At 48.1% G+C, this 25595-nt stretch overlaps 1 protein-coding gene and 1 long non-coding RNA gene across 2 annotated transcripts; both read right to left on the reverse strand.

Moving 5' to 3' along the window:
• Window positions 1–361: 361 nt before the first annotated feature.
• Window positions 362–22319, reverse strand: ssh1a (slingshot protein phosphatase 1a). The gene is made up of 15 exons (XM_084456752.1): window positions 22133–22319; window positions 18663–18700; window positions 9433–9533; window positions 7450–7514; window positions 6763–6884; window positions 6462–6530; window positions 6263–6328; window positions 4775–4969; window positions 4474–4567; window positions 4156–4284; window positions 4017–4063; window positions 3748–3894; window positions 3403–3603; window positions 1820–2552; window positions 362–1533 (listed from the first exon to the last, which is right to left on the reverse strand). Exons 1-15 carry the CDS (start codon window positions 22211–22213, stop codon window positions 370–372), a joined length of 3252 nt encoding a protein of 1083 aa, XP_084312878.1. The 5' UTR covers window positions 22214–22319; the 3' UTR covers window positions 362–369.
• Window positions 22318–24062, reverse strand: LOC311324311. Its single transcript, XR_014630985.1, has 3 exons — window positions 23868–24062; window positions 23509–23589; window positions 22318–22453 (listed from the first exon to the last, which is right to left on the reverse strand). It is a non-coding gene; the product is annotated as an uncharacterized lncRNA (long non-coding RNA).
• Between the last annotated feature and the right edge of the window lie 1533 nt (window positions 24063–25595).

The raw sequence follows: 25595 nt of genomic DNA on the forward strand, positions 1-25595 counted from the left end.
TACTCTTGAGCTGGTCTCCAGCGGTAACGAACAGAGGAACAACAACGGGTTTCAGTCGGTTTGACCCCCCAACTGACCGGTCCACTTCGCAAACACATTCATTGAGCTCCATGCAAGAACAGCCTTTCACACCATCAGTAGATCACGATGCCGTCAGAACGTAATATTTGGATCTTCTCTTAAATATAATGTGGATTTATATTAATATATATTCATTTTTTCCCCCAATGTTTATCTCTCTTGTATATTATTTCTCTATATACACCTTTGTTTCCTAAGACCGTCCCCTCTCAGCGATGCATCGCTCCCTCCCCAGCTCGGAGAGAGGGATGGAGGGATGAGAGGAAGAGCGCACCTCCATCCTTCCTGTCAGCTCCTGGGCCCCCCGGGGAGAGCTCTCTCTGGGGTGGCCTGGTCCCTGTGGGCCCGGGGCTGGCAGTAGGAGAAGGAGGAGTTGGAGGCGGGGCTATGCCACTCCAGGCCGCCGTCCGGCTCCGGGGACAGGGACAGGAGGAGCAGGGTGCCCGCGTCCGAGGAGCAGACGGAGCACAGGTCTTCGGAGGAGAGGTCCAGGCTCCCCAGCTTGGCCAGCGAGTTGGAGCGCTTGAGGCGCGACGGCACCGTGAGCCCCGCCAGGCGCATGCGCACCTCGATCTCCTGGGCCCTCTGGCGCACCAGACCCGGGTTCCCCCGCACGCTGCGCAGGCTGTCGCTGCTGGAGCTGCGGGTCAGGGCGGGCCCGTATGGGGAGGAGATGGGCGTCAGCCCGCCGGACCCCGCCGCCGCCCCCGCTAGGGCGTCGTTGGTCAGGGGCGCCGCCGGGGGCTCTAGGCGCGCGGAGCACGGCGTGAAGTGTCCTAGGCAGGCGGGGAGCTCCACGTCCTCCTCCCCTCCTCCTCCTCCGTGACCGGGACCGTCCCTGGCTCCGGGCCGCGGGTCCCCGGGCGGGAGGCCGTCCTGGGACAAGCCCGACAGCCTCTCCAGCCTCTCGGCCCGGCGGCGGACCAGGCCGGACCTCTGCAGCTGCAGCAGGGTCCCCTGAGGGGCCGAGTGGAAGAGAGAGAGAGGCTCGGGGGGCCCCGGAGGCCTCTCCTCCTCCTCCTCGGCCTCGGACCCGGGCGCCTCCTCCCCGTCCTCTGCGGCGGGGGCCGGGTCCCCGGGCTGGCCCCCCCACTGGGCGTCGGGCGCTTCGGGGGACAGGGCACAGTTGGCACAGTCGCACAGGGGGCCGCAGGGGGGCGGGGGGGTGGGAGAGCAGGGACTGTCTGAGGGGGTGGGGGAGAAGGGGAGCGTGACGGAGGAAGAGGAGGAGAGAGGGAGTTGTGCGGGGGAGGTGGAGGAGAGAGGGGGCGTGGCATCGGGGGCCTCCACGCCGACACCGGGGCCGGAGCTGGGCACGTCGGAGAGAGGAACCGGGTTAAGGCAGGGGTCTGTGTCCGGGACCGGGGCGTCGCCTCTCTGCTTGGGCTTGCAGTCCGATCGGGAGAGGGCAGGAGGCTTGACCGCCTGGGGCGGCTTTGGAGGAGCAATAGCCTGGACAGAGGGGAGAGAAGCAGTCAGCACAGAGAACAGTGGACACTCTATAAATAAGAACGTACCTTATGTACCATGTGGTCTAGAATACTACCATTTCTATTACTTCACTGTGACCTTTATTAACTACATTTACATTACATTACATTACATTACAATGTAATGTAATGTAATGTAATGTAATGTAATGTAAATGTAATGTAAATGTAATGTAATGTAATGTAATGTAATGTAAATGTCTTTATTAACTATTATTACATATAACTATAATTACCTCCACACTTACATTGAGGCTGTAAAGGACATGCAGGTGGTTGTTATTGTTGGAGTTCTCATTGCTGAGACGGTTTAATGTCGCCATGTCCATCTCGTTGCCCTCCTTCTCCCCCTCCTCTTCCAGGTCCTGAACCATCTCCTCCTCTCCGTCCCCCTCTCCTCCCCCGCCTCCGCCTCCTCCTCCTCCACCTCCTCCTCCGCCAGGCTGCATCAGGGCCTCCATCTCCGCCTCCTCCTTCTGCACCTCCTCCTCGTCCTCCTCCTCCACCGTGCTGAACTCCAGTCTCAGGCGCAGCTCCTCCAGGGGCTCCGCGCCACGGCAGCAGGTCTGGGCGGCCGTGCCCTCCCCCGGCGGCCCGAAGTGGGGCGGCGGCCCCGAGGCCTCGTCGTCCAGCAGGGCGTCCCGCTCCACGTCCTCGATCTCGATGAAGACGCGCTCCACGTCCAGCAGGGGGGGCCCGCGCACCGGCGTCGACGGCTCGCTGTCCAGCGCCGAGTCCGACAGGCGGCGGAAGTAGTAGTTGTTGTAGGCGGGGTCCACCGCCAGGCTGACGGCCCGGCATGGGGCGAGGCACGCCGCCCCCTGGTCACTCAGCGTCTCGTCGCAGCAGGGAGACATCGCCGGCTCGGGGCTCCGGACGCCCGCCTCCTCCTCGCCCCCGCAGCACTGGGCGCCCTCCTCCTCCCCCTCGGGCAGATCGCAGTCCGGGTCCGGGCGCCACAGCTTGTTGTGGCGCTGCTTACTGCCCCGGGGTAAAAGACAAGACACGTTCAGCAGGATTGAGACAGTGAAGATCGGGGCTACCAGGTGTCTTAATTATGGTTTTGGCGGTGTAGGATTGATAGAGGGCTGTGTGCCCAAGAAAGTGTGAACATTAAGAGTTGCGGCGCTCGTGTAAGAATGTGAGGAGGTTGACGCAGGTGCACGGACACGCCGGAATAACGAGCAGAGAGGCAACGATGGCAGTGCGCCCAGAAACACGCATGGTAAGAGTTTCCAGTATTAAGGGATGTTGTTCTAAATGTTGTTTGTATTTTGACCCTCCGGTTCTCTGGGGATTAGACTATAGGGCTGTGAAAAGTGCCATAAAATTGAATTCGAATATATTCAAATTAATTTAGTAGAGTTCGAACGATATTCAAATTTATACATATTTTTATTTAAAAAAATATATATTTTTCATGAATATAATAGCCTAATAAAATAACCCTCGACTGTAATATTGTACTGTGAACACTGTTACCCCTTGCTGGGGTTCGATAAGGTGCTGGGTCTGGATTATTGGATTATTGCCCGTAAATAAATTGTAGCCTATAAATGTTCTGTTATTAATGTAAATCGCTGCATATTTTTTTAAATAAATAATATTATTTATGAATATTACAATATTGGAACTCTCAAATTTATGTTCGAACTTCTTATTCTTTAAAAAAAAAATATTAGATTTTTTTTTTTTTTTTACTAACAGCACCTGCAAGCGCCTGCACTAGACTGTCGCCCACCGAACCTAGACGGACATCCTGAGGCCCGGAATGATCTTCTTCAACGGCGCTCGCAGTGTCCCCCGAGCTAGAGATCGTAGCGTAGCGTACCTGGCGTCCAGGATGCCCTCGTACTCCCCCAGCTGTCTCATGAAGCTGGAGTTGGGCCGCGTGATGCTCCTCCTCTGCTTCACGAAGCCGTAGGCCTTCTCCAGCGTCCAGCCGTACTCCTTCATGGCGTAGGCGATCACCGTGGAGGCTGACCGGCTGACACCCATCTTACAGTGGACCAGACACTTGGAGTGGTTCTTCCTGTCGGGGGGGGGTGACGCCACACGAGAGCGCGGCGGTGAGGAACGACCCGAAAAACCAGAACGACCCCCCCAAAAAAAAGCTAACGGCAAACTTCGGCTCCGACATGAACCCCCCTCTTCTGTTCTGAACGGCGAGACTTACTTGGCTTTGAGGATGAAGTTGTACGTCTCGTTCCAGTGGGCTAGGAGGTCGGTGGCCTCCTCGTCGTAGACCCGTATGTTGTGATAGGAGAATGTGCCTGGGAAGAAGTTGTCGATCTCCCGGGTGACGTTGAGGATGTAGCCCACCCTGGAATGGGGAACGATTGTTATTGGAGGAAGAAAGAGTGAAATCATACACACACTTCAAATAAGGCTGTCTACGCAAGTACCCCATGACAACGTTTATTCTCCAGCTGTAAAACAACTCACCCCGAGTCCTGAAGCTCCTCCAAATTCGACGCGTTCCACTCAGATCCCTGCGACAAGGGATGGAGAAATGTGAACCTGACCACTCTTAACACAGGGCGATGTTGAAAATGGGTTCGGTAGCAGGTGACCGCTGACTAACCAGGTAGAGGTGGTCAAAGATGAGCGTGGCCTTGTCCATCTGACCCAGGATCAGCAGCATCTCGTTGTCGATGAACTCTTTGTACTCCTTCAGGTTACAGTTCATGTGCTGCTCCAGCTCAGTACGGATCTGACGGGTAAGATTGGATTATTAGACATTAATTCTCCTGCAGTATCATAATAGCAGTGGCATGATCACACATAGCAACCTCATGTAGGTTGTTACCAAACCTTGTTTTTCCATAATAAAGTGGTTTGGTTTGAATCAGAAAGGTGAAATACGTTTTTTTATTTGGGGGGTTTCTGTGCATCTGCTCACCTCTTTGGAGGTGACGTTCTCCAGATCCTGGCACATCATGATGCTTCTGAGTTTGGATTTGATAAGGCACTCTATCCGCTCCCTCTCCGAAGGCCTGCCGAAGACAACCATCCGTCATCGTCCCCGCTCTCAAACCCCAGCGCCCCCCCCCTCCCCCCTCTCACCGGGTCAGTTACTGGGTGATCTGACTCAGCGAATAACTCCCGGATCCAGAGAGATCAAACCGAACGACGCTAAAGAACAGCCTTCGCGTAGCGCTGAGCGCTGAAGCTGTTCTTACTTATTTTTTCTGCTGACTCACTTGTCGACAAACATGGTGGGGGAGTCGGGCCGCAGCGTCTCCAGGTCTCTCATGGCGTTCCACTCGTTGACGCAGCTCTGCTCCGAGGCGATGCAGCTCTCGTAGTAGCCCATCCAGATGAGGGCTATGCCCCCGGGGAAGTAGTTGTACCTCCGGGAAACCTCGCACACCTTGTGGAGGATCTGCAGGGCGGACCTGGGGGAACATCGACGGTACAGAGGCGCAGGTCAACACTGGCTAGTTTCGCTTACAGTTGCGCCCATTGACCTGAAGTCCCATTTGGTGCGCGACTGCCGGACGCAACAAGGGCTCTCCGCATTATACAGCTGACTCAGCAAATCACCTTACTGACAAACAGGTAGGGATGCCCCGATTTCCAATGTTTTTTTAGGCCAATACTGATCACCAATCGTCTGTGAGCCATATCTGCCGATACACTGCCGAGACCAATCATTTTTATTTGTTATAGCAGCTTGTATAGTCCAGTTTCCATTGAAATACATTATTTCATCCATCAAATTGAGTCCAAAGTAGGCCTATCCACATTTTGTTTTTTTCTACCTCAATATTTACTTGATCATCATGTAAACAATATTATGTAAACAATACCATTTGGGTGCGTTCTAGGTCGCACCACATGATTTAGCGAGATAACCGGAGTAGTGACCACATCCTACTACGGTATCCTGAGTCAGAGAAGTGAGTTACATCCCAGTGACTCCGCTACAGCGAACAAATATTTGTGTTGACCGCAAACTATCTTTCAATGTTTGCAAGCGTTGTATCCAGCCTCAGCTTGCATGCGAGAGAACGGAGCAAAATACACACACACACACACACACACACACACACACACACACACACACACACACACACCACACACCACACACACAGGCAGGCTGGGGACAGGATGGGAGAGAGAGAGAAGGGGTGTGTGGGAGAGACAGTGTGCGCGTTGTGTTGAAACGTCTTTACCTTGCTTCCCCCCAAGAGGTAGGCTATTTTGTCCTGGCATACTGTACATTGCAGATGGCATGTATTACATCTGTCTCACACACACCGTAGTAGTTCACACACTGACATGTTTTAGATAAACGCGGATGCGACAATGAATTGGCTCACGTTGTTTGGGTTAACGTGCATTTATTTGACAATAGCTTGGCCGGTAGTTATGATCGGCGACCAGAAAGCATTATCGAAATTCCCCCATCTCATATTTTCACTGAATACTGAATCACTGAATATCCGATTGCTGTCCGATCGATCGGGACAGATAAGATAGGCAAGCTGAGAGGAGAGATGGACTGCATATACTGTAACTGCATGCACCTGCATTTTCTCGCCAGCAGATGGCAGAGTGAGTTAGTGTTGCAAACATAAGACATCTCAGCGTCAAACCTGCCCCTGAGTTAGAAGCTTTACTAGTGTGCGTCTGATTCATGGACAGGTAAGCCGACACGGTGGCGCCTGAGATTGCTCGATACTCACCACATGGCCTGTACAGACACAGGTTTGAAGACGTGAGATCTGCCAGCAGTGTTCACACTGAAACCCCTGAGGACAGAACAGATGATTATTCACCCTGAACCGAGCATGAATCACTCCAAAAATCTACAGATTGTGGATGGAAACAGACGCGAGTAAGGGGGTCTGTCTTTCTACTGAGTGGCCAGCAGGGGGAGCTCACCCGTCTCCGTCCAGATGGATCTTGGTGTCGCTCCACAGTGGCAGCACCATGCCGATCGTACAGCATTTACTACGGGGAGAGAGAGAGAAGATGGAAACTTAACCGGCGTGTCTCAACACTAAACAGCTTTTCCCCAAGTAAGCGAAACATCAAAAAGGAGGCTTTGACGAACAAATCGGACGATGTGCACGTTACGTGTTCACACTGAATAGGCGTCGCTCTATCTGGCGTGGAGAGGCGGGGCCGGCCTCCAGCGCGGGCTGGGAGCGCACAGAGTCCGAGGCGGGACTAAGGGGCCCACCTGTCTTTGTCGGTGAAGTCCATCCCCAGCAGGATGTTCTCCTCTGTGTCCTGTCGACCGCTGGTGTAGACCACGACCATGTAGCGCACGCGGTCCGACCACGCGCTCTCCAGACGGACCGCCTGGGGGGGGGGGGGGGGGAGAGGGGAGGGGAGAACACATACACACTGGTTTCACTGGTTTCTATTTTGTGCGCTTCACTGGCTTCTACTTTCTTTTATAGATGCTCTGCGATCCAAATGAGGTTGTCCATCTTCCACATGTTAAAGTACTTCCCGCACATGGAACTACAAGAACACAACAACAACAACAACAACGACGACAACAACAACAACAGAAGGGAACAAGCTAAACACCCTCGCACCTTTTAAACGCAAGGGAGGCATCATTCCAATGGAGTGTGAGAGAACATGGTGGTCGGTAACATAAACTAGTAAACTCTCCATTTCACAGACACCATGGAAACACTTAGTAATGCTCTCCCGTGCACGTTCAAACATGCTCTCATGAGCTAATAATTACAGTGAGCAAACCAGAGACTTAAACACACAATAAAAACATTCAGGCAGGTTGCCGATGACATGGTGCCAGGTGGTTAGTCACTGGCCAGGGGTATGAGTTATATGTGTGTGTGTGCTTTTGCTTGTGTGTGTGTGTGTGTGTATGTGCGTGTGTGTGTGCTCTTACCAGTTTGATTCTGTCCTCCGAGCGAAGAATGTTTATCATCACCTGCAGGTGCTGAGGTAAGTCGCCTGTTGTGAAAGACCATAAAATAACATAAAGAGATCCATGACAACACCTGTTTGGTAGGCCAGTGTCATCATCACAGAACATAGTTGTATCTGATTATAAACACACCTTTGAATCTGCTCGTATAAAAGAAGCTAGACCTTGCCATGAAACACACGATGTTTTGGTAAATACAGGACATTATGCTCCTGTCCTGGGTTGAATGAAGAAATCCCAGTGATTCCATGTGAAGTAACAGCGCCCCCTAGTGTTGACTCTTATTATAACCTCCTTGGTTGAGGTCAAGAGGATACAATCCATCATACTCATTGTTGCTTCTGAGCAAAGTGTTGTCAGTAAAACAATGGCACCCAATGAGCCAAGAGCTATCCACCCTTCGTGTCATCCGGTAATTGAACATACACAAACACATGTCTCGAGCTCACCATCAAGCCACATCTAAACATCTCTTCTTCCTCGCTGGCATGCGTTAGCGCCGATCATGCCAGGCTTGTCATAACTTAACCCAGCGAAGTGGGATAAGAATCCAGCGATGGACAACACTACCTATTGTGACGATAACCAAAGAGGTGCTGCCAACTATGTGTCACGACTGGCAAACAAATCATATCCTGCTAAGCAACTTTTTAATTCAAGCTTCAGGAGCACGGAAAGAACAAACGGCGTCTTTCTCTCCGCGTTCCTCCTCCGTGGGTTCCGCCGCGCTAGAACCGGTTCATGTTCATACAGCGCCTCATTAGCATGTATAGATAACAGCTGCATCTGTTCTGTATTATAAATCAGCCGCGGGGTAGAGAGGAGTTCTCCCAGACAGCTGGGACGCGCTCTCTCTGTCAACGGGGAAGAGACGTACATCTGCACATGCCGAGGCCGGTCTTGGCATCTGCTCCGGTCGGGCCGAGTCACGACCGACGCGGAGCGGTAACACATTCGCTCTCTTTCTCGATTATGTTAAGGCCCGGCGATCGCTCCTCGAATCCTGGGGGACGGTCTGCTCGATTTGAGTCCTAGGCTAGAGGGCCGTCGGGACAATCCTGCTCATTTTCCATTTTCCTCTATAAGAAAGAAGTGCACGACTGTCTTCCAGGAAGTCCCTACCAATGTGCGGCTAGCAGCCGACCCTCAATGCCCTCAGCTTTAGTCGGTTTACACGCGCAAACTCCAAAGGAACTCACTGGAACAAAGAGTGAGACCAGTTTGACACAAACACACAGGATAGACCTATGGAGTCCGTGAAACCGATGTGAAACCTGCTGTGATAGTGTCCATGAATGCAAAATCATCCTCAGAAGCTGCTCTTCAAGATACCATCCTCTACCTCAGAGTCACATATGAATATGCAGAACACCGACGGCCTCCATTATCATTAATCTATATAACCTAGATGGGGCTGACGTTGTTGATGGACTCTCCTGTGCTTACTGCGTATTGATGGCAGCTGCAGCACAGATGTCATCAGCAGACGACCGAGTCCCTGGGCGTCCGGTCTTGGAACTGAGCAGCAGCCCTGAACACACACTGCTCTACCCCACACAGGACTGACAGCCTGCCAGGCTGTAGTCTAATCTGCCTCCTCTAAACGAGTCTGGAACACGCTTATCAACCTCACAGTATTCCCCTGTCCACCCACCTATATTTAGATGCATCCAGGTACTGTATCTGACGTGCCATCTGGGACAGCAGTTACATTTAGCAGACGTTGACAAAAGAAAAACAGGTCTACGCCCTGATAAGAAAACACCAAATAGAGAAGAGATAACGCTTGTGTAATAATCCTGGAACTTGGAACAGACAGAACAGCACGAGAGTTGAAAAAAGAAGAAGTAATGAACTTCAGATTCTAGTTTGGGAGCTCAGTAAGGTCTTGGAGTTTGACAAATGGGTCTCGGGTCCGGTTTGGCCGTGCCTAGCGATCCTCACCTGCGTGTTTGTGGTAGGGCTGTGCTTTCTGCCCCTGGGGACTGTTGCCCTGCTGTAGGAAGAGGGCGGCACCCTTCACCATGAAGAAGCTCTCGCTCAGGCTGCAAACACATAGAGGATGAGTTAGAAAAACAAATATGACACATCAACGTCGGTCAACAGACTGCCGGTAGACGGGAGAGACACGGGAGAACTCAAGAAGCTTTGTGTCCCGGTTGTCAAATGGAACCCGAGTTCTTTTTCTGGCCTGATGTTACATTGGGAGAGGAGATGATGAGGGGAGAGACAGAGGCGGTGTAGTCTAGCTGTCATACAGGGGGCCCGGTCAGAGGACTCAGCACTCGGATGAAGATAAATAGAAGTTGGCTGCCTTGACTCTGCCACTAAACCCAATTGGAAAACCTCCCATCAGTTAGAAAACTTGGAGAGAAAGTCTCCAGTTCTGCAGCGGTGATGAATCAAGCCCTGAACATTCATCTGGCCTGTTTCTCCCCCCCCTCTCTCTGCATGTGCTGCACTCTGATTCGATTTCTTGAGCCTACGCTCGCCCGGCCAAATGAAACAGACGGACTAATTAGCGTCGGTGTTTCGTAATGTCTACGATTGCTGGTGGCAGAATGCGCCGTCATGCTAACCGCACGCGCTCCCGTCACCCGATCCACTTTCTTCCCCTCGGTTTGAGAGGAACGTACAGGTGACATGACACCTCTGAGCAGGTGGTGAAAGGGAAACTCACGGTCCACCCCGTGTTAGCGCAAATTATTCCCTGTCAGCTCGCTGCCACAATGAGTCTCTCTCCTGTCTCGTAAATCTAACTGACAGGGGGGCGGGACGCGTTCCCAATGTGCAGCCGGTGAGGCGGACTGAGACGTCAATAGAAAGTACAGGTGCGATGAGAGACTGGGACAAAAGTAACACCCAGGAACACAGAGGAGCCAACGGACTGTGGTTATCTATTAACTGCCTGACAGCAGTCTGACGGAGAAGGGGGTTAAATATCTAGGGGTCACATTTTTTTTACCCCAGTGAGGGTCAGGACCCCCCCCCCCCCCTCCCCTCTCTCTCAATGTCCATCTCCGCCTGGACTTCCTGTGTCCAGTCCGGAGGGATAAGTCAGGCATACGACAACGTGGAAACAACAGGGGTCTGCTTTGTGTGTGCGTCACACTGGAATCCCTCCCCTCCCTCCCCCGCCACCGCACAGACAAAGTTCCACAGTGACTGAGCCATGGGGGTGGACGCTCATCACAAGAGCTTTTGTTTCGCTTCGGCGTTTTTGTATCTCGCAGTCTTTTCTCCCCGCTCGGAGATTTACGAGGCTGAGAGGAGGCTCCCGCTGTCGGGGAGGGGGGGGGGGGGGGGGATGATGGATGGAAGGTGGAGCTGCAGCAAATACAGGAGAACTCAGCACCTCCCTCACACCGGGGGCTGGACAGACCGACTCCCCACAGACAAGCCAACCTACCAACTGTCACTTTCGGGCCAGAGCATTTATCATACATAAAAACATCAAAAACATTTTTTTTGTAATGCAATAAAAGTTGGATAAGAACATTCAAACAGGGCTAGAGAGGTACAGTATTGCGGTCCGTTCGTACGTGCTGCCTTTGTGTGAAGCATTGTGGGATGTGGACCGTCTTCCTGGGGGTGTAAATCAAGAGCTGTCCTCCACCGTGGGTCGTACTCAGACAGTCTAATTAACTGGCCTCCGCTCCGGTGTCTCTCGCCCTTGCGGCACCCTGCTATCATCCCCTCCACAAGCGCACGGGCTAAAAATATATCTCTGGTATCAAGGCAAACAATGACAGCGACAGAAAGGCTTGCCAACTAACCTCAAGGATCCCTCATGATTACAAAGTAGGCTACTTATTCCGCCTCGAGACACACAATACCTCTTGTACTGTGCTATCTTCCTACAAGTGTCCAAACGTACAGGCTGTACAGTTGTGCATTGTGCCTATAGTGTATACTTATTACACTATTAACTTGTCACAAAGTTTAGTGTTATTGTTGCAGATTGTTGAGGATCAATAGCTACTATAGAATCTAGTATAATATCTGGATATTATCACAAAACCCATGCATTTGTACTTTGAGCTTTTTATATCCTAAAATAGACTACTGAACATCACCTGTAAAACATTTAGAATTATCTGCACCTTATGGGTCCCACAAAGCCAAACGCACGTTCTATTCTTGTAGCGAACGCATCTATCAGGCGGGCAGTTAAGCGCTAGTACCCGCAGCCCAACTCACATGCGGCATATCTCGCCCTGGGTCAGCACGGCGTTCTCCACAAAGTAAGGCAGCATCTTGAGCACGGCCTCCTGGGAGGACTCCACCACAAGATGCATCGTGTCGGCCAAGCGGAAAACTCGGAAAAACGAACAGGTAACAGGTCCTGGCCCACTCCTCGGATGACGGACGCCACAGTTAGTCCCGACTCATCCGTGTGCTTAAGGAGGCAGGCTGCTGCTCGAGAGTGTCACTCATTCTTCTTTCTTCCACTCATCTGTAATTCTCTCTCTCTCTCTGTCTGTCTGTCTGTCTTTGAGAGGAGTGATGAGGAAAATGTGTTCCCGCCGTGGGTGACTTGCTGCAGTGCACTGAGTCTCCACCCGCAGCTGGAGGCAGAAAGGGCTGTGCTGTCTCCCTCCCTCCCTCTCCACCTCCCTCCCTCCCTCCCTCCCTCCCTCCCTCCCTCTACCCCACCCACCCTCCCTCCCTCTACCCCACCCACCCTTCCTCCCTCCCTCTACCCCACCCTCCCTCCCTCCCTCTACCCCACCCACCCTCCCCTTTTCTCACACACACACACCAGCACACAAAACCCACAAACCCGCTCAAACACGAGCAGAGTTCAACCCTTTCTCCATACCTCACACACAGACACAGTGACACACTCACACGCTCTCTCACACACAAAACCGATAGGCTATGGCGGGGAAGTGTAATTAATCCAATGGAATTTAGATTCTTCTGACTCTTTTTCTAAGCATGCGGTTGTTTTCGGTCCGTATTCCATCGGTTGTGTCTGGCCTACTTTTCCGCTGCTAGGGAGCGAAAGGTTCCCACTTCAGCCTGGGAAAAGAATGTCCACATCCAGAATGTTCCTGGTGCCGACCGGCAGAATCCGGCTCTCCCGAGACGAGAGAATGGCTTTCCTCGCCTTCTCTCCGACACCGCCGCGATTGTTCGATTGTGAAAGAAAAGAGAAGAGAAAACGGAAGGGCTCGGGCCAAAACTTGCGAATGGACGCCTCGACCTCCTTAGCAGAGACTAGAGGCTGCGTGCCCCCCCCCTAACGAGCCAGCTGACGCCCAGGCAGCGCTGCCTGCCAGCGCCTCACATGGGCCAGGCCTGGGCGGGCAGGGAGGCCAGTGGGAGAGCCTTCAGAGGGAAGACAGTTCTCCCCTAAGCTCATTACCCTGGGGGGAGGGATTACCCTCCGTCTCTCCAGGAATGACCCCGGACGGTCTGTCGCTCACTCATCAGCCCGGTCCAGATCAATGGGAGTTACTCCGTGATTGGCTCAGCTTACAAGGCGGCGTACTGTAGTATAAAGGGGTTGGAAGAGGAAACCCAGACGGTAGATGTGGACGTCTTTACAGTGGGAAAAACCAGCAGAAACCATAGATCAATGTGATAATCATCATAGTCATTTAATCTGATTATGATGTGAAGGATACTCTCTCTCCCTCTCTCTCTCTCTCACACACACACACACGCACTGTCGAGTCCCCCCACTAATCTCAAGAGTATTTGCTGACAGACAAAAACCTACACATCACACCTACAGGAGCTTTTATGACATCCCATTCTAAATTCATAGGCCTTAATATGGAGTTGGTCCCCCCTTTGCAGCTATAACAGCTCCCACTCTTCTGGGAAGGCTTTCTACAAGATTTTGGAGTGTCTGTGGGAAATTTTGCCCATTCATACAGAAGAGCATTTGTGAGGTCAGACACTGATGTTGGACGAGAGGGCCTAGCTCGCCATCTCCGTTCTAGTTCATCACAAAGGTGTTCAGTGGGGTTGAGGTCAGGGCTCTGCGCGGGCCAGTCAAGTTCTTCCACACCAACCCCACCCAACCATTCCTTTAAGAACCTTGCTTTGTGCACTGGGGCACAGTCATGCTGGAACAGAAAAGGGCCTTCCCAAAACTGTTCCCACAAAGTTGGAAGCATAGAATAGTCCAAAACACCTGGGTAAGCCGAAGCATTAACATTTCCCTTAAAGGGGCCTAGTCCAACCCCAGAAAAACAAGCTAGGCCATTATCCCTCCTCCACAAAACTTTACAGTTGGCACATTGCAGTTAGGCAGGTAACGTTCTCCAGGCTTTCGCCAAATCCAGACTCGTCCATCAGACTGCCAGATAGAGAAGCATGATTCATCACTCCACAGAACATGTTTCCACTGCTCCAGAGTCCAGTGGTGGCGTGCTTTACACCGCTCCATCCGACGTTTGGCATTGCGCTTGGTGATGTACTGTAAGGCTTGCATACAGCTGCTCGACCATGGAAACCCATGTCATTAAGCTCGCGGCGCACAGTTTTTGTGCTGATGTTAAAGCCAGAGGAGGTTTGGAAGTGTAGTTATTGAGTCAGCAGAGCGTCGGCCATTTTTACACACTACTGTACGTGCCTCAGCACTCAGCGACCTCGCTCTGTAACTTTACGTGGTTTGCCACTTTGTGGCTGTGGTTCCTAAACGCTTCTATTTTCAAATCAAATCAAACTTTATTTGTATAGCGCATTTCATACACAGAAGCAACACAATGCGCTTTACAGAGAGCAGTGGGGGGGTGGGCATAGGTCCCACCCCTACATACTCCAGAGGGAAGCAAAAAAAACAATAGCAATATAATACCACTTACAGCTGATTGTGGAATATCTAGAAGGGAAGAAATTTCACAAACTGACTTACTGCAACAGTGGAACATGCTGGAATTCAGTGAGCTCTTTAGAACGACCCATTCCTTCACAAATGTTTGTAGAGGCAGAGTGCATGGCTAGGTGTTTGATTCTATACACCTGTGGCAATGGGACTGAACCCCCCCCCCCAAAAAAGCAAGCTAATAGCTGGGTTAGGGCTGTCAATTTAAGAAGCATTTTCGCCTCCGTCTCTCCTCCACTCCTGTAGTGCCCCATAAGCGCGCGCATGTTAAAAGTTAAAGTCCCACTGATTGTCACACACCTGAGTGCGTGAAATTTGTTCTCCGCATTTGACCCATCCCCTGGGGGAGCGGTGAGCAGCAGCGGTACCGCGCTCGAATAGTGGAATACTCGAATTACTCAGGCCAGCCCAACTAAATTCAATGATTAAGAGATATGTGTCCCAATACTTTTGTCCATATAGTGTATGTAGCCAGGACTGGTGGAAGGATTAGCTCAAGGTGGAGGCACCTGTAAAGTCTGTTTTGGGAGCAGGAGGCAGAGCTGGTGGCCATGTGACCGTGTAGTTACAGACCTGTAGCAGTCAGATGGGCATGGCCCCTAACTGAACAAAGGCTAGGCTGTCCTCTCATCCTGTTCCCTCTGTCATTATGTTTGCAAGGTTTACTAATGGCTTGCTCTCATCTGCTGAGGGACTCTGCAGCACAAAGAGGCTGCAGAGAAGCAAGAGTCACCAGGCAGGTTTTTCACAGATCGAGCGCTTTCTGTACAAAAAGAAGAAAAGCCTATTCTTGGGGCTAGCTGTTGCATAATGTTGGCACTTTCTCACTGACCAGTTAGTGAGAGATGGATGGGACACAAAACTGCTGACGTCAGCTTGGTCCCGGTGGAACAGGTACAGACCTATAATTCACCTGTACATGCCGAAATGCCGGCCAACCTGAAAACAGATGTAGCGCTGGTTGTATCCAAGCTTCCAAGTCAGCAAAATAACTACGATTTCTGCTTGACCGTTAAAGAGATTTAGGTTTTAAAAAAAAAAAAAGACGTATTATTCCAAGAAAAGTTAAAAGTAAGAATTTCTTAGTATCTGTCCCTCCAGAAAAAACAAGACCTCCCACAATCCTAAATTCCATAACACTTCGTAAATACTTTGCTGGTTAGATTCATGACTTTTATATCAATAACACACACTCTAGGGTGTTTTCATAGGGAAAAGAGTGTGTTGCATCAACGCGAGCCCAGAGAAATGTCATGCAGATGGGAGTTATCCTGATAGACAGCTTTATCTCCTGTTTGTACAAACCATCACTTGAGGACCACACCTTTAACCTTACACAACTGAGTGTACTTAGTAGAGTCCGCACACATTTTTCTGGCCCCCAAGTTGCTGTTGCCTCATTCTGCTACCATGTTGGTATGGTGAAATCATTTGTTGGTACAGTTCCATTGCCACCTGGATGGTGTGTATGTTGGCCAGCTCCAACAAGGGTTGGTCTTGTCATCGTTATCAAGTCCAGCAAGGAGCACAAACCCCATTCTGCTGCAGTCATATAAGTGTAAATCCATCCGCGGGCATGAGGTGCAGTGGAGGAAGCCCTACAGCAATCGTGCCTGAGCTGTGGTCTCTCCACCTGTTGTGTAACAAACTTTGAAACTCTGAACTTATGTAAGGCATGAATTTTATGGCTATTTAATTGTGTAATATAGTTGTGCCAGTCCCTTGGAAACCATGAGGTCTGGAGGCAGGGCAGGCCTTAACGTGCGCTGCGCATACTGTAGAATCTTTCCTGCATACGTTCATAACCGACGTGCACGGCCAAACATTGCATAACTAAAGATAAGACGATTCTCCCAGTTCTGATGCATTTCCAGGCGGTTATTCGCGTGGGATAAAATAAGCCATAATGATGAAGAATATGGACATGTGGAGCCAGCTAGCCAAGTCCCTCCTCCACATATGAGGGCTGACAGCCTCCTTCTCTACTCCGTCCCCTTTCTCCGGAGGCGCAGTAGGGCAGGTCCCAATGGCCTGCTTTCACACATCCTGTTTCCCTGGAACAAAGACTGCATGTCTGACCCCATAGGCTTATGAATGGGCGACACAAAGACGACTATGGAGAGGTGGGATCATGTGGTGAGAAGAACAATCATCATGTCTTTGGTTATGACTGACTTCATTCAGGGCAACTGACATTACACTTTTGAACCCGTAAAGAAATGAAAAACGTCTACTGTATGTTGATGATGCAATTCAGGTTACTAGTGCCTCAGTCTCCACACGCCCAATATCAACAACAAACACCCCTTGACACTACTACCTTTGAAGAGAATCTGTTCCACCTCATTTCCAGATCCTCTGACTACTGTAGGCTGATGTCTATAAATGTAGTTGGGAGTAAATATACCCTAGTGTGTTTTTAACCAGGGTTGATAAGGTGCCAGGTTGTCATGTCAACTAAGCTGAGCGGGTGGTGATTCAAACCCATCTGACAAATCTGTCTGAGCCAGAGATCAAAAGCAGAGCTAGCAGCTTTCTTACCCAGTGTCAACGTTTGGGATGTCAGCTAATAGTCAGTTCACTTCCCCATCGTAAATAGTCTAACATGACCATTGAGGAGGAGATCACAGGTGTTATGAAGACTGCTTCCCGCTGGCATGGCTGTGCTGTAGTCTGACCTTTGGCCTATGTCTTCCTTCATAATGGATAAAGTGCAAGACATCAAAAGAGCTCAGTGTTCTGAATAGTGGAGAAAGGTTTCTGTGCTAGTTGTCAGGTGACCTTATATTTCAAATGGGTACAAGACAGTAGGGCTGCACAATTAATCGTGAATTAATCGGAATCGCGATTATGACTTCCGCGATTAACTAATCGCAAAAGGCCGCAATTAATGTGATTAATAATTTTGCTTTGGATTGAGTGTGCTAGGACTACACGGACGAATCACAGGCGCTTATGCTGTCTGACCAATCACGTTCCTGGCGTTCCCGCTGAGTGCGCTGTGCGTAGCAATTTCACTGAGAAGACAGATAGCAGTAGGTCAAGACAAGTGTCACAAGAGTACCCTTAGCCGTGAGTAGTGAAAAAATGAGTGAGTTAGAAAGGGATCAACGTCCGTGATTTGGGAGCATTTTGGTTATTATATATTAATATTATATATTAAATATTAATCACAATTATTAATCGCAATTACCATTTTGAAGCAAATAATCACAATTATTATCTTTTGTCATAATCGTGCAGCCCTACAAGACAGGTAAGCATGATATTCTACTGGACACCGCTGAACCACCTTGACCGGAGCTCTTTACTGGATCCATATAAATAATGGACTCAAAGGAAGAACATTTAATGTCTTTGGTGCATAAAAATAGCCTAGGGCCTTCATTTCTGCTTTGGTGGTAAAAACCCATGTTCAAAGTTTTAAAGAAATATTTGGGACGCTTTTACGATCTCAAGGTCCCAAGCTCTTTAGTCTGAAATGTGTCTTTTAATAGAATGAAGATGGAAGAGAAATCAAAATATGGAAGTAATAGCATGCCATCCATCATCAGTTCATCGTTGAGCTCTCCTGAATGAAGTGGACTCAGGGCTAATGCCCTCTCCCAGTCCTGAAGGGATTTTTAAAAAACCTTGATACTTCTCAAGCCCCAACGTGATTCAACTAGTCGGTAAGGCTTCTTCCGAAAACGATCTGATTCGTATGACCGCGGCAGTGAGCCGACAGAAACCACAAAGACAAAGCCACCGTCTGTGTTATCACATCTTGTGGTTGAATGTGAATACAGTAAAACCGAACTAGTGACTGACCTATGACTCAGGTTATCAGGTGAACACTGTTTATAGAATGGTGCCAAAACCCAGAGCAAAAGCCCCACACCTGGGCAAATACAGTCAGACAAAGGCATCACCTTATAACTACCTGTTCCACAAGTGAGTACCCATCCAAATGAGAAAACCACCACTGTTTTTAATAACATATTATTATGGATAGGTGACACACACAGCAAGATACGTTTGTTCTTATTCCAGAAATTACATCAATACCAACTCAAACAGCAAGATAAGTTTGTTCTTAATGTATTACACTGGTAATGACCATTCAGAGAAGACAGTCTGATTGACACCACTTGAGAAATTCCAGAAATTACAACCCAAGCACTTCATCAACCTTTCAGTCTGAAGCACGTGTCAAGACAGATCTATTTCACCATAGTCGGCCATGCCCTTATCCCCATGCAATTCAGTGGATGGAAACAAGCAGCTGTGAGCAGTGGACTTACTGTATAAGACCAATCCTAAGATTGATAGGCTAATAGCTGGGGGAACTTACCTCTGATTTAGCCGGCGCTCATCGTCACTCCCGAAATCCTGCAAGAAAAGGCAAGAAAAAAATGACCAATTTGACAGGCTAATTCGGAACACAATACAATCATCTACCTACAGTATAATCAGAGATTTGGTGCATGCGTGTCTATACCCCTGTAATCTGAATATCTCCACAAGTGCCCACTGTATGAAGTTGATATGCAGCAGGTATATTGCTCAGGACCCAAGGTTGTGCATGTTTCACGTGAAGTTGAGAAAATGTACGTTTCGGCTAATTTTAACATAACTGCTCGGAATTCTGCCCCAGTAAACAGAAATACTGCTCCGAATAGTTTCATTTCCTGTATCCCTCAATTGCGCTTATGCTAAGCTAACCAGCTATACTATACAAGCACCGTTATTTGTTGCACTATAGATTCAGACCAGCAGTGGCCGATAGCGGGCACTGTGATTGCTGGGCACAGCTTGCACGGCAGAAACATATTGAGCTCTGTGGCAGAAATGCAGAAGAAAAGACATTTCGTTCAATGCAATAAAAAAAAATAAAAAAAGACTTGTTTTTTTAAGCTAAAGATTAAACATGTTTATTAGCAACGCCAAGCTTTCAAAACAACCCTTGTGCAACTGTGAGTACCTTTGAAATTTCTCTGCAACACTTTATCGTGGAGCTTTGCTTTGTACCAGGCGGACTGACAGGTATACGCAGATAAGGCACTGCTTATACCAGCCAGCTAGTACGCAGTCCCAAAAGGGGCTAGCTACACAGCCAGGGTTAAGCTCCACTATTAGCAATGCTATGGAGACAAAGCAGTATACCACCAACACAGAACCGCATGCTTTTGCTCTGTTTTTGGTGCAATTTATGAATCAATTTCGAATAACACAGGCTCATGTTCAACGGACACGGCAAGCTTGTTAGCTTACTACAGCTGATGTATCTTGTGGACAGAGTTCGAAATGGCCACACCGCCATTTAAGTTAGACAACTAGCTAGCTAGCTACTTTAATTTTAATGCACCAAGGGACGTCTGCTGTCAAGATTCTTTCAAAGTACACACAGGTCTCTTGTACACTACATCATACTATAATAGAAGAACCATTCTCTTTTATGAAGGCATTGCACTACAGTAATGAGCGAAATAGTGACAATAGTGCCGCAGCAGGCATGGCACTTGACAGCAAAGAGAAAGTGGGTCACAGATTGAAAAGTGTTCACGTTATGTCACTGTTGTACTAAACCACTAGCCAACGCCCAAACATGTTCATGACTACAGTACCATAAACTCGAAAATTACCTGTGGGCCTACAGACGTTGACAGTTGTGTAAGATTCCCACAAGGAAGTGTGCCACTGATAAATGTCATCATGAGGAATATGACACCACCTCATAAATGCTGATGGCTAACCTACATTCCTGCCAGAGATGAGAGACAATACATGGAGGGAATTGGGCCACTCTGTGATAAAGTTTCACCACAGAAATGCCCTCAAAATAGGCTAGCTCCTATTGTATAGGGAAACCATAGACTGCAAGTATAAGGTTATAGCCCACATTGGGGGGAAGTTGGAGGCAGCGTGAGGGAAGAGTGAGCCATCCCTTGAAGTTTCACCTAAAGCCCCAGGCTATGAACCTAGCACTAGTCTAGGTTCCTACTAGCAAGTCCATTCAACCATGCCATGGTGCATGGATACCAATGGCAAAGTACCACAGCATGATCAGATGTGCTGAAAATAGTGAAAATACGAATCCCACAATACAGTCATTGTCCTAATTAGGTCTGGTGAGTTGAAGAGGTTATTAGAAGTACAGAACTAAGTATTTTGTTCTCCTCACACAGTAAGTTGAGTAACATAAAGTAAATCTTTTGTCTCCGTCCAAACAAATGGAGCACGTAATCTGATACAGCAAGCCATTCAAGCAGGAGAAGGGCAACAGGGGCCAGCTGAAATTCACACCAGGGTAGTGTCAAACGGTGTGTTTCAGACAGGTTTCAGTTTGCCGGTACAGTAATCCTATAGTCGATCTTAGCCCTACAGCCAATACGGGAGAAATTCCAGCCATAATTACGTGCAGTCAGTGACAAAAGTGGCGTGTTTAGAGAATAGGAATTAAGTGGAGGACCTCACTTCCCTGTGGCACTATTGTAACAGGTCATGTCTTTAATAGCCCTGTATTTCACCAGTGTCAGAACTACTCTGTTTTGTTGTTTTGTGAGAATAACAAGCACTATAAACATCAGCATCTTACATCACATCCTTCCTTATAGCCCACCTTCCATGTTGTTATAAGCCCATGCTGTTTGTCCCCCTTTCTCTCCATGTCTCACTCCTTTCTCCCTCCCCTCGTGTGAGGATGACATCATAGCTGCAGCACCCGTGCCCCCCTACCCCCCCCCCCCCCCCCAAACACACACCATTTCTCCTCCATCAGACATGTGAGACCACACCACTGAGGTGTCTATGTGGAGAGGGACAGCCAGTGAACCCTCTCCAACCTCCTTCCTCAGTCAGTCTGATTCAACAACTGAAGCCTGGTATGTAGCACCCCCAACTGGAGGAGAGGACATATTTCTATGTCCAGGCCTTGATCTACCCAAGTCAGTGATTTTTTTTTTAAATGTATCATGAGCAAATAATACACTTAAATGCCCTGGCATTCTTGATAGTCTGAATTAATTTTAGGCTACTGATCAGTTCATTCAAGTTCTGTGAAGATGTTGAGCAAAAGTGTGCCAGGCTTTTCTTCCATTTCATGAATGGGTGCTATCTGACATCAAGTTGCCAATGATGTTTACTTTACTGACATCATGTAGAGAGCATTGAGCACCTAGCTAGAGTAGATCTTGTTCAACATCAAGGGGGTTTAACGCTGCCCACAGAAGACTCGTTTGTCTAGCTCAAGCAGCAGTCCAGTCAACTCAACATGATGTCTAGCCTGCAGTATAACAAGCTATTGACTAGGTTATTACTAGCTAGCTAGTAATAGTTTGAACTAGCTAGCAAAAATATTTGATGTCATGCTCAAGAAAGGTGCACCTGAGCTAAATGAACATAGCCTAATACCTCAGCCATATATCATTGTAGCCATAATCCATCTACCCCCCAGCAAGCTAGTTCCCCTATCTGCCTTTAGCTAGGTAGCTACAGTAGCTAGCTAGCTGAATAGCATAGTGTAGTTAACACTACCGTTAACCAGCTAACGGTTAGCTACCTACACAAACGAGTCTCTCTCGGGGAGAAGCGTATATTGTAATGCACCGACTGTGTCAGCATGTTAATCCGCAATGATGCTCTCTAGTTTGCTCGCCAATTATAATCCAACCGGGTGGCAATGCAAGCAAAAGGTGGAAATGAAGCCCACTTATCAAGCTAGCTAGCTAGCCGGCTAGCTAAAGAGCTCCATCATGGCCTGTCACTTCATCCAGGGTGTTTCTTCCAGCAAGAGAGCCTTTTTCTTCCCGTTTCCCATCTTACCTCCCCCGCATTCGTGGTGGTTGTGCTGGCCGTGGACGCAGCGCTGGGGGTGGGAGAGCGCTGCAGGGTAACCAACGCCATGGCTGGGAGGACAGGCTGCTCAGGCCAGTGTGGCCTGACTGGCGAGGATAAGGTGCCTGGGGAAGAACCGTGTGGAGGAAGTTCAATTTTCTGGATGTCAGCGTGGAGAGATAGCTGGTGGACGAGACACGGATGATCATCGTCGTGTTGTGTCCATCGCTCTAGATTCTTTCTGGCTGCTTTAGTTCCACTCTTCCGTTAGAGTTGGTCAGTAGGCTACTCAGCCACGACACGATGAGCCTACGGGTAGGGTAGAGCGGACTTCCCCATCATTCCACAATGGTAGAATATAGTTGAAAATATAGTTTATGAATATATGCAAACATAATAAATAAATAATAATTAATAATAAAAATTGGCACCTTAAAATACATGTAAAATAAATGTAGATATGTGTATTTATAAATGTATGTTGTGGTAATATATGCAAATATGAAAAATTGGCACCTTAAAATATACATGTGGCCTATGTATGTATAAGAAATATATTTAAATATGTTTTATATCAATATATAGTAATTGCATTAGCTGCGAAGTTAATAATACAAAGACATATTCAATTGAATTCAGCTGACATTTAATACACACCAACATATTTTTAGCCATAGACCACACAAAAATCAAAATTTGTCAGTCTAACTTGCCTCTAAATTACCATACCTTCTCTTCTCTGTGTGTGCAGTAGGAAGCATTTGAGACCCGATAGAATTTAACTCAATGGAACAATTGCAATGTATATTAAACAAAGCAGTTATTAACAGTTAGTAAGTAACACACACCTTTGCACTGAAATAATGGCTGTGTGTGTGTGTGTGTGTGTGTGTGTGTGTGTGTGTGCATCCGTCAATCCAAAAGGGAGGGGGGTGGAGTATCTCTGGGATGCAGGTATTCCAGGGGGCAGTTCATAGTGTTGGCGGTATTCCAGGGGGGTGGGGTGTGGTGTTCGGGGTATTACAGGGGGCAGGAGGTGTTGGGGGGGGGGGGGGGGGGGGGCGAAGGGAGCCCTTGGCCTGAGAGCATGGTGGCGGTTGTGTATCATTCGTTCAGTATATCATTTGTTCAGTGTATTATTCATTCAGTAAGTCATACTAAAGCACTGCAGTTTTCTATTACCAAGTGTCCTTGAGCAAGACACCTAACCCCAAATTGCTCCCAATGAGCAGGTTAGCACCTTGCATGGCAGCTACCGCCATTGGTGTGTGAATGTGTGTGTGAATGGGTGAATGAGAGGCCATTGTAAAGCGCTTTGAGTGCTGCTAAGGTGGAAAAGCACTTTATAAGTGCAGTCCATTTACCATTTACCATTACCAGTTGCTAGCTGGTCCGGTCCTCAGGGGCCTTCTTTATACCCTTGTTGTTTGAGCCGGTCTCTCAGGCTGTATGGGAGACAAAACATGAAGGTGATCATTACTAATGTTGTGGTTTTTTTCTCTATATGATATGGTCTACTGTATGGGTTTGACCAATAATTCATAGCTACATATTAAAGTATCCATTTAGGCCCATATTGGATATTGCCAGAATTTTATAACTGAATGCTGAATAGACAGCCTTTTGTGTGTGTTTGGTTGTACTTTGGCTGTAACTTGTCATGACAGTTTACTGTGGGCTGCATCTTTGTAACTATTGTGAATACAATACAAGCATGACTCACCTCTGTCAGATGGTATGCTTATGTCACTTATTTTTTTCCCCAAATTCTTCTTCAAAACAGGCCCAGCTGGTCCTCTGTGGCCTACTTTTGATAACCATGTTGTTTGAGCCAGTCTCTCAGGCTCTATGGAAGACAAAAACATGACAGTGAACGTTACTAATTTACATTGTTAACCTCAGCTCAATGTCAACTTGTCACAGGCATCACACCCCTTGCCATAGCATAGGTAGCCTCTCGTCGCCAGCTTCCATTGAAAATGATGACTGCCAGCTCATGACCCTTTTGGTGTGACCACACAGTAATTATGGGTGTTATATCATGGCCAGGAAGTTACATTACCTAAGGAACTACCAACATTCAACAGCACTTTAAGTCTGAATCAAGGCCAGTATTCACTTGATTAATCAAATGCAACAGCAATAGTTGAGCAGGGAAGCAACTCATCTCATCAATCCATCTAGCTCCATTCTTCCACTTGATTTTAAAATTCCATGTTGCAGGCTCGAATGAAAATTGTGCATCATCAATTGCAACATGAACTAAAAATGTATTCATATAAAGGCATCTCAATATTAATAGTAAAGCAAGTTTTTCCTAGTCTGTACAGGTCTGCATAGCACACCAAAACGAATCAATCATAGTTAGCTTAAAATAAGCTATATTGACAGAGAGACTACTGTAAATTCATGAAGTATTTACAGTATGTAGTCTATTATCTAGTAGCTTGCTGACATGCCAATTTTAGTCATCTGTGTATGACAGTGTCAAATTAACATTCATATAATTTAATATTTAATTACAGCCAGTTTGGACATATTACCCCCACAAGTAACACCCTGACATTATACTTACTTGGTTGAGGTTCCACTCAAGATTCAAGATTCCTTTCATTCATCACATGTAATGTACCGTGTACAGTCACAGTGAAATGTCACTGCCCATTCCAACAAGATTATGTTACAGATAAACTGTGATGCTCAATTCCAAATTCCAATGCCCAATTCCAAAAGTTAAAATTAACAAAATTACAATTTTACAAATGAACACAAATTACACAATAAGTACCCATTCTATAAGTAGGAAATTAGCTGGGATAGATAAGGCTCTGGATGGATTATGTACATGCTATATGGATTTGGGTAGAAGAAAATCAATTTAGGACCCAGATGGCTTGTGGGAAGAAGCTCTTCCTGAGCCTCTCTGTGCTCGCCATGTGAGTGTGGTATCTCTTCCTTGACCTTAGCAGAGAGAACAGTTCATTTCCTGGGTGGCTGGGTTCTTTCAGGATCCTGTTGGCCTTGTTCTTGCATCTTCTGGTGTAGATGTCCCATATACTTTTATTGCCTGGAACACCTGTTACATCCTCATTATGAGTTGTTCAAAAGAAGAAAAAGAAAATACACACACACAAACTTTAGATATTCCTGTCAATTCAGCATACCATACATGATACTAATTGGCTAATGCGTTTTGTAATGTTACTTCACAAACAGAGGCATATGAAAAATAGTGATAAGAGAACGTTGCAGCTGCTCTCCCAGGTCTCTATGGGTTTGATGGCCAAAGCCTGTATCCCAGTTCCCACTCTGCCATACCTTGCCTTTTGCTGAAATGACGCCACTGCCTGTCCTCCTCAGCCAATCCGTTGTCATCAACACACTAAACTAATATCGGTAGATGTAATCAATTAGTGTGAGAAATTGAGGTGTGTGCTACGTGCTTGCTAAT

This window comes from Borostomias antarcticus (assembly GCF_949987555.1).
Source record: "Borostomias antarcticus genome assembly, chromosome: 23".
In the NCBI taxonomy this organism is placed as follows: domain Eukaryota; kingdom Metazoa; phylum Chordata; class Actinopteri; order Stomiiformes; family Stomiidae; genus Borostomias; species Borostomias antarcticus.

What these genes read in the sequence shown, in the direction of transcription:
- ssh1a (XM_084456752.1), bottom strand. Translation starts at nt 22,213, where the DNA reads ATGGCGTTGGTTACCCTGCAGCGCTCTCCCACCCCCAGCGCTGCGTCC. An exon ending in GAGCGCCGGCTAAATCAGAG is followed by an intron (nt 9,534 to 18,662) that starts GTAAGTTCCCCC and finishes ATGTGTTTGCAG; the next exon opens with CCTGAGCGAGAGCTTCTTCA. An exon ending in AGAACGTCACCTCCAAAGAG is followed by an intron (nt 4,285 to 4,473) that starts GTGAGCAGATGC and finishes CTTACCCGTCAG; the next exon opens with ATCCGTACTGAGCTGGAGCA.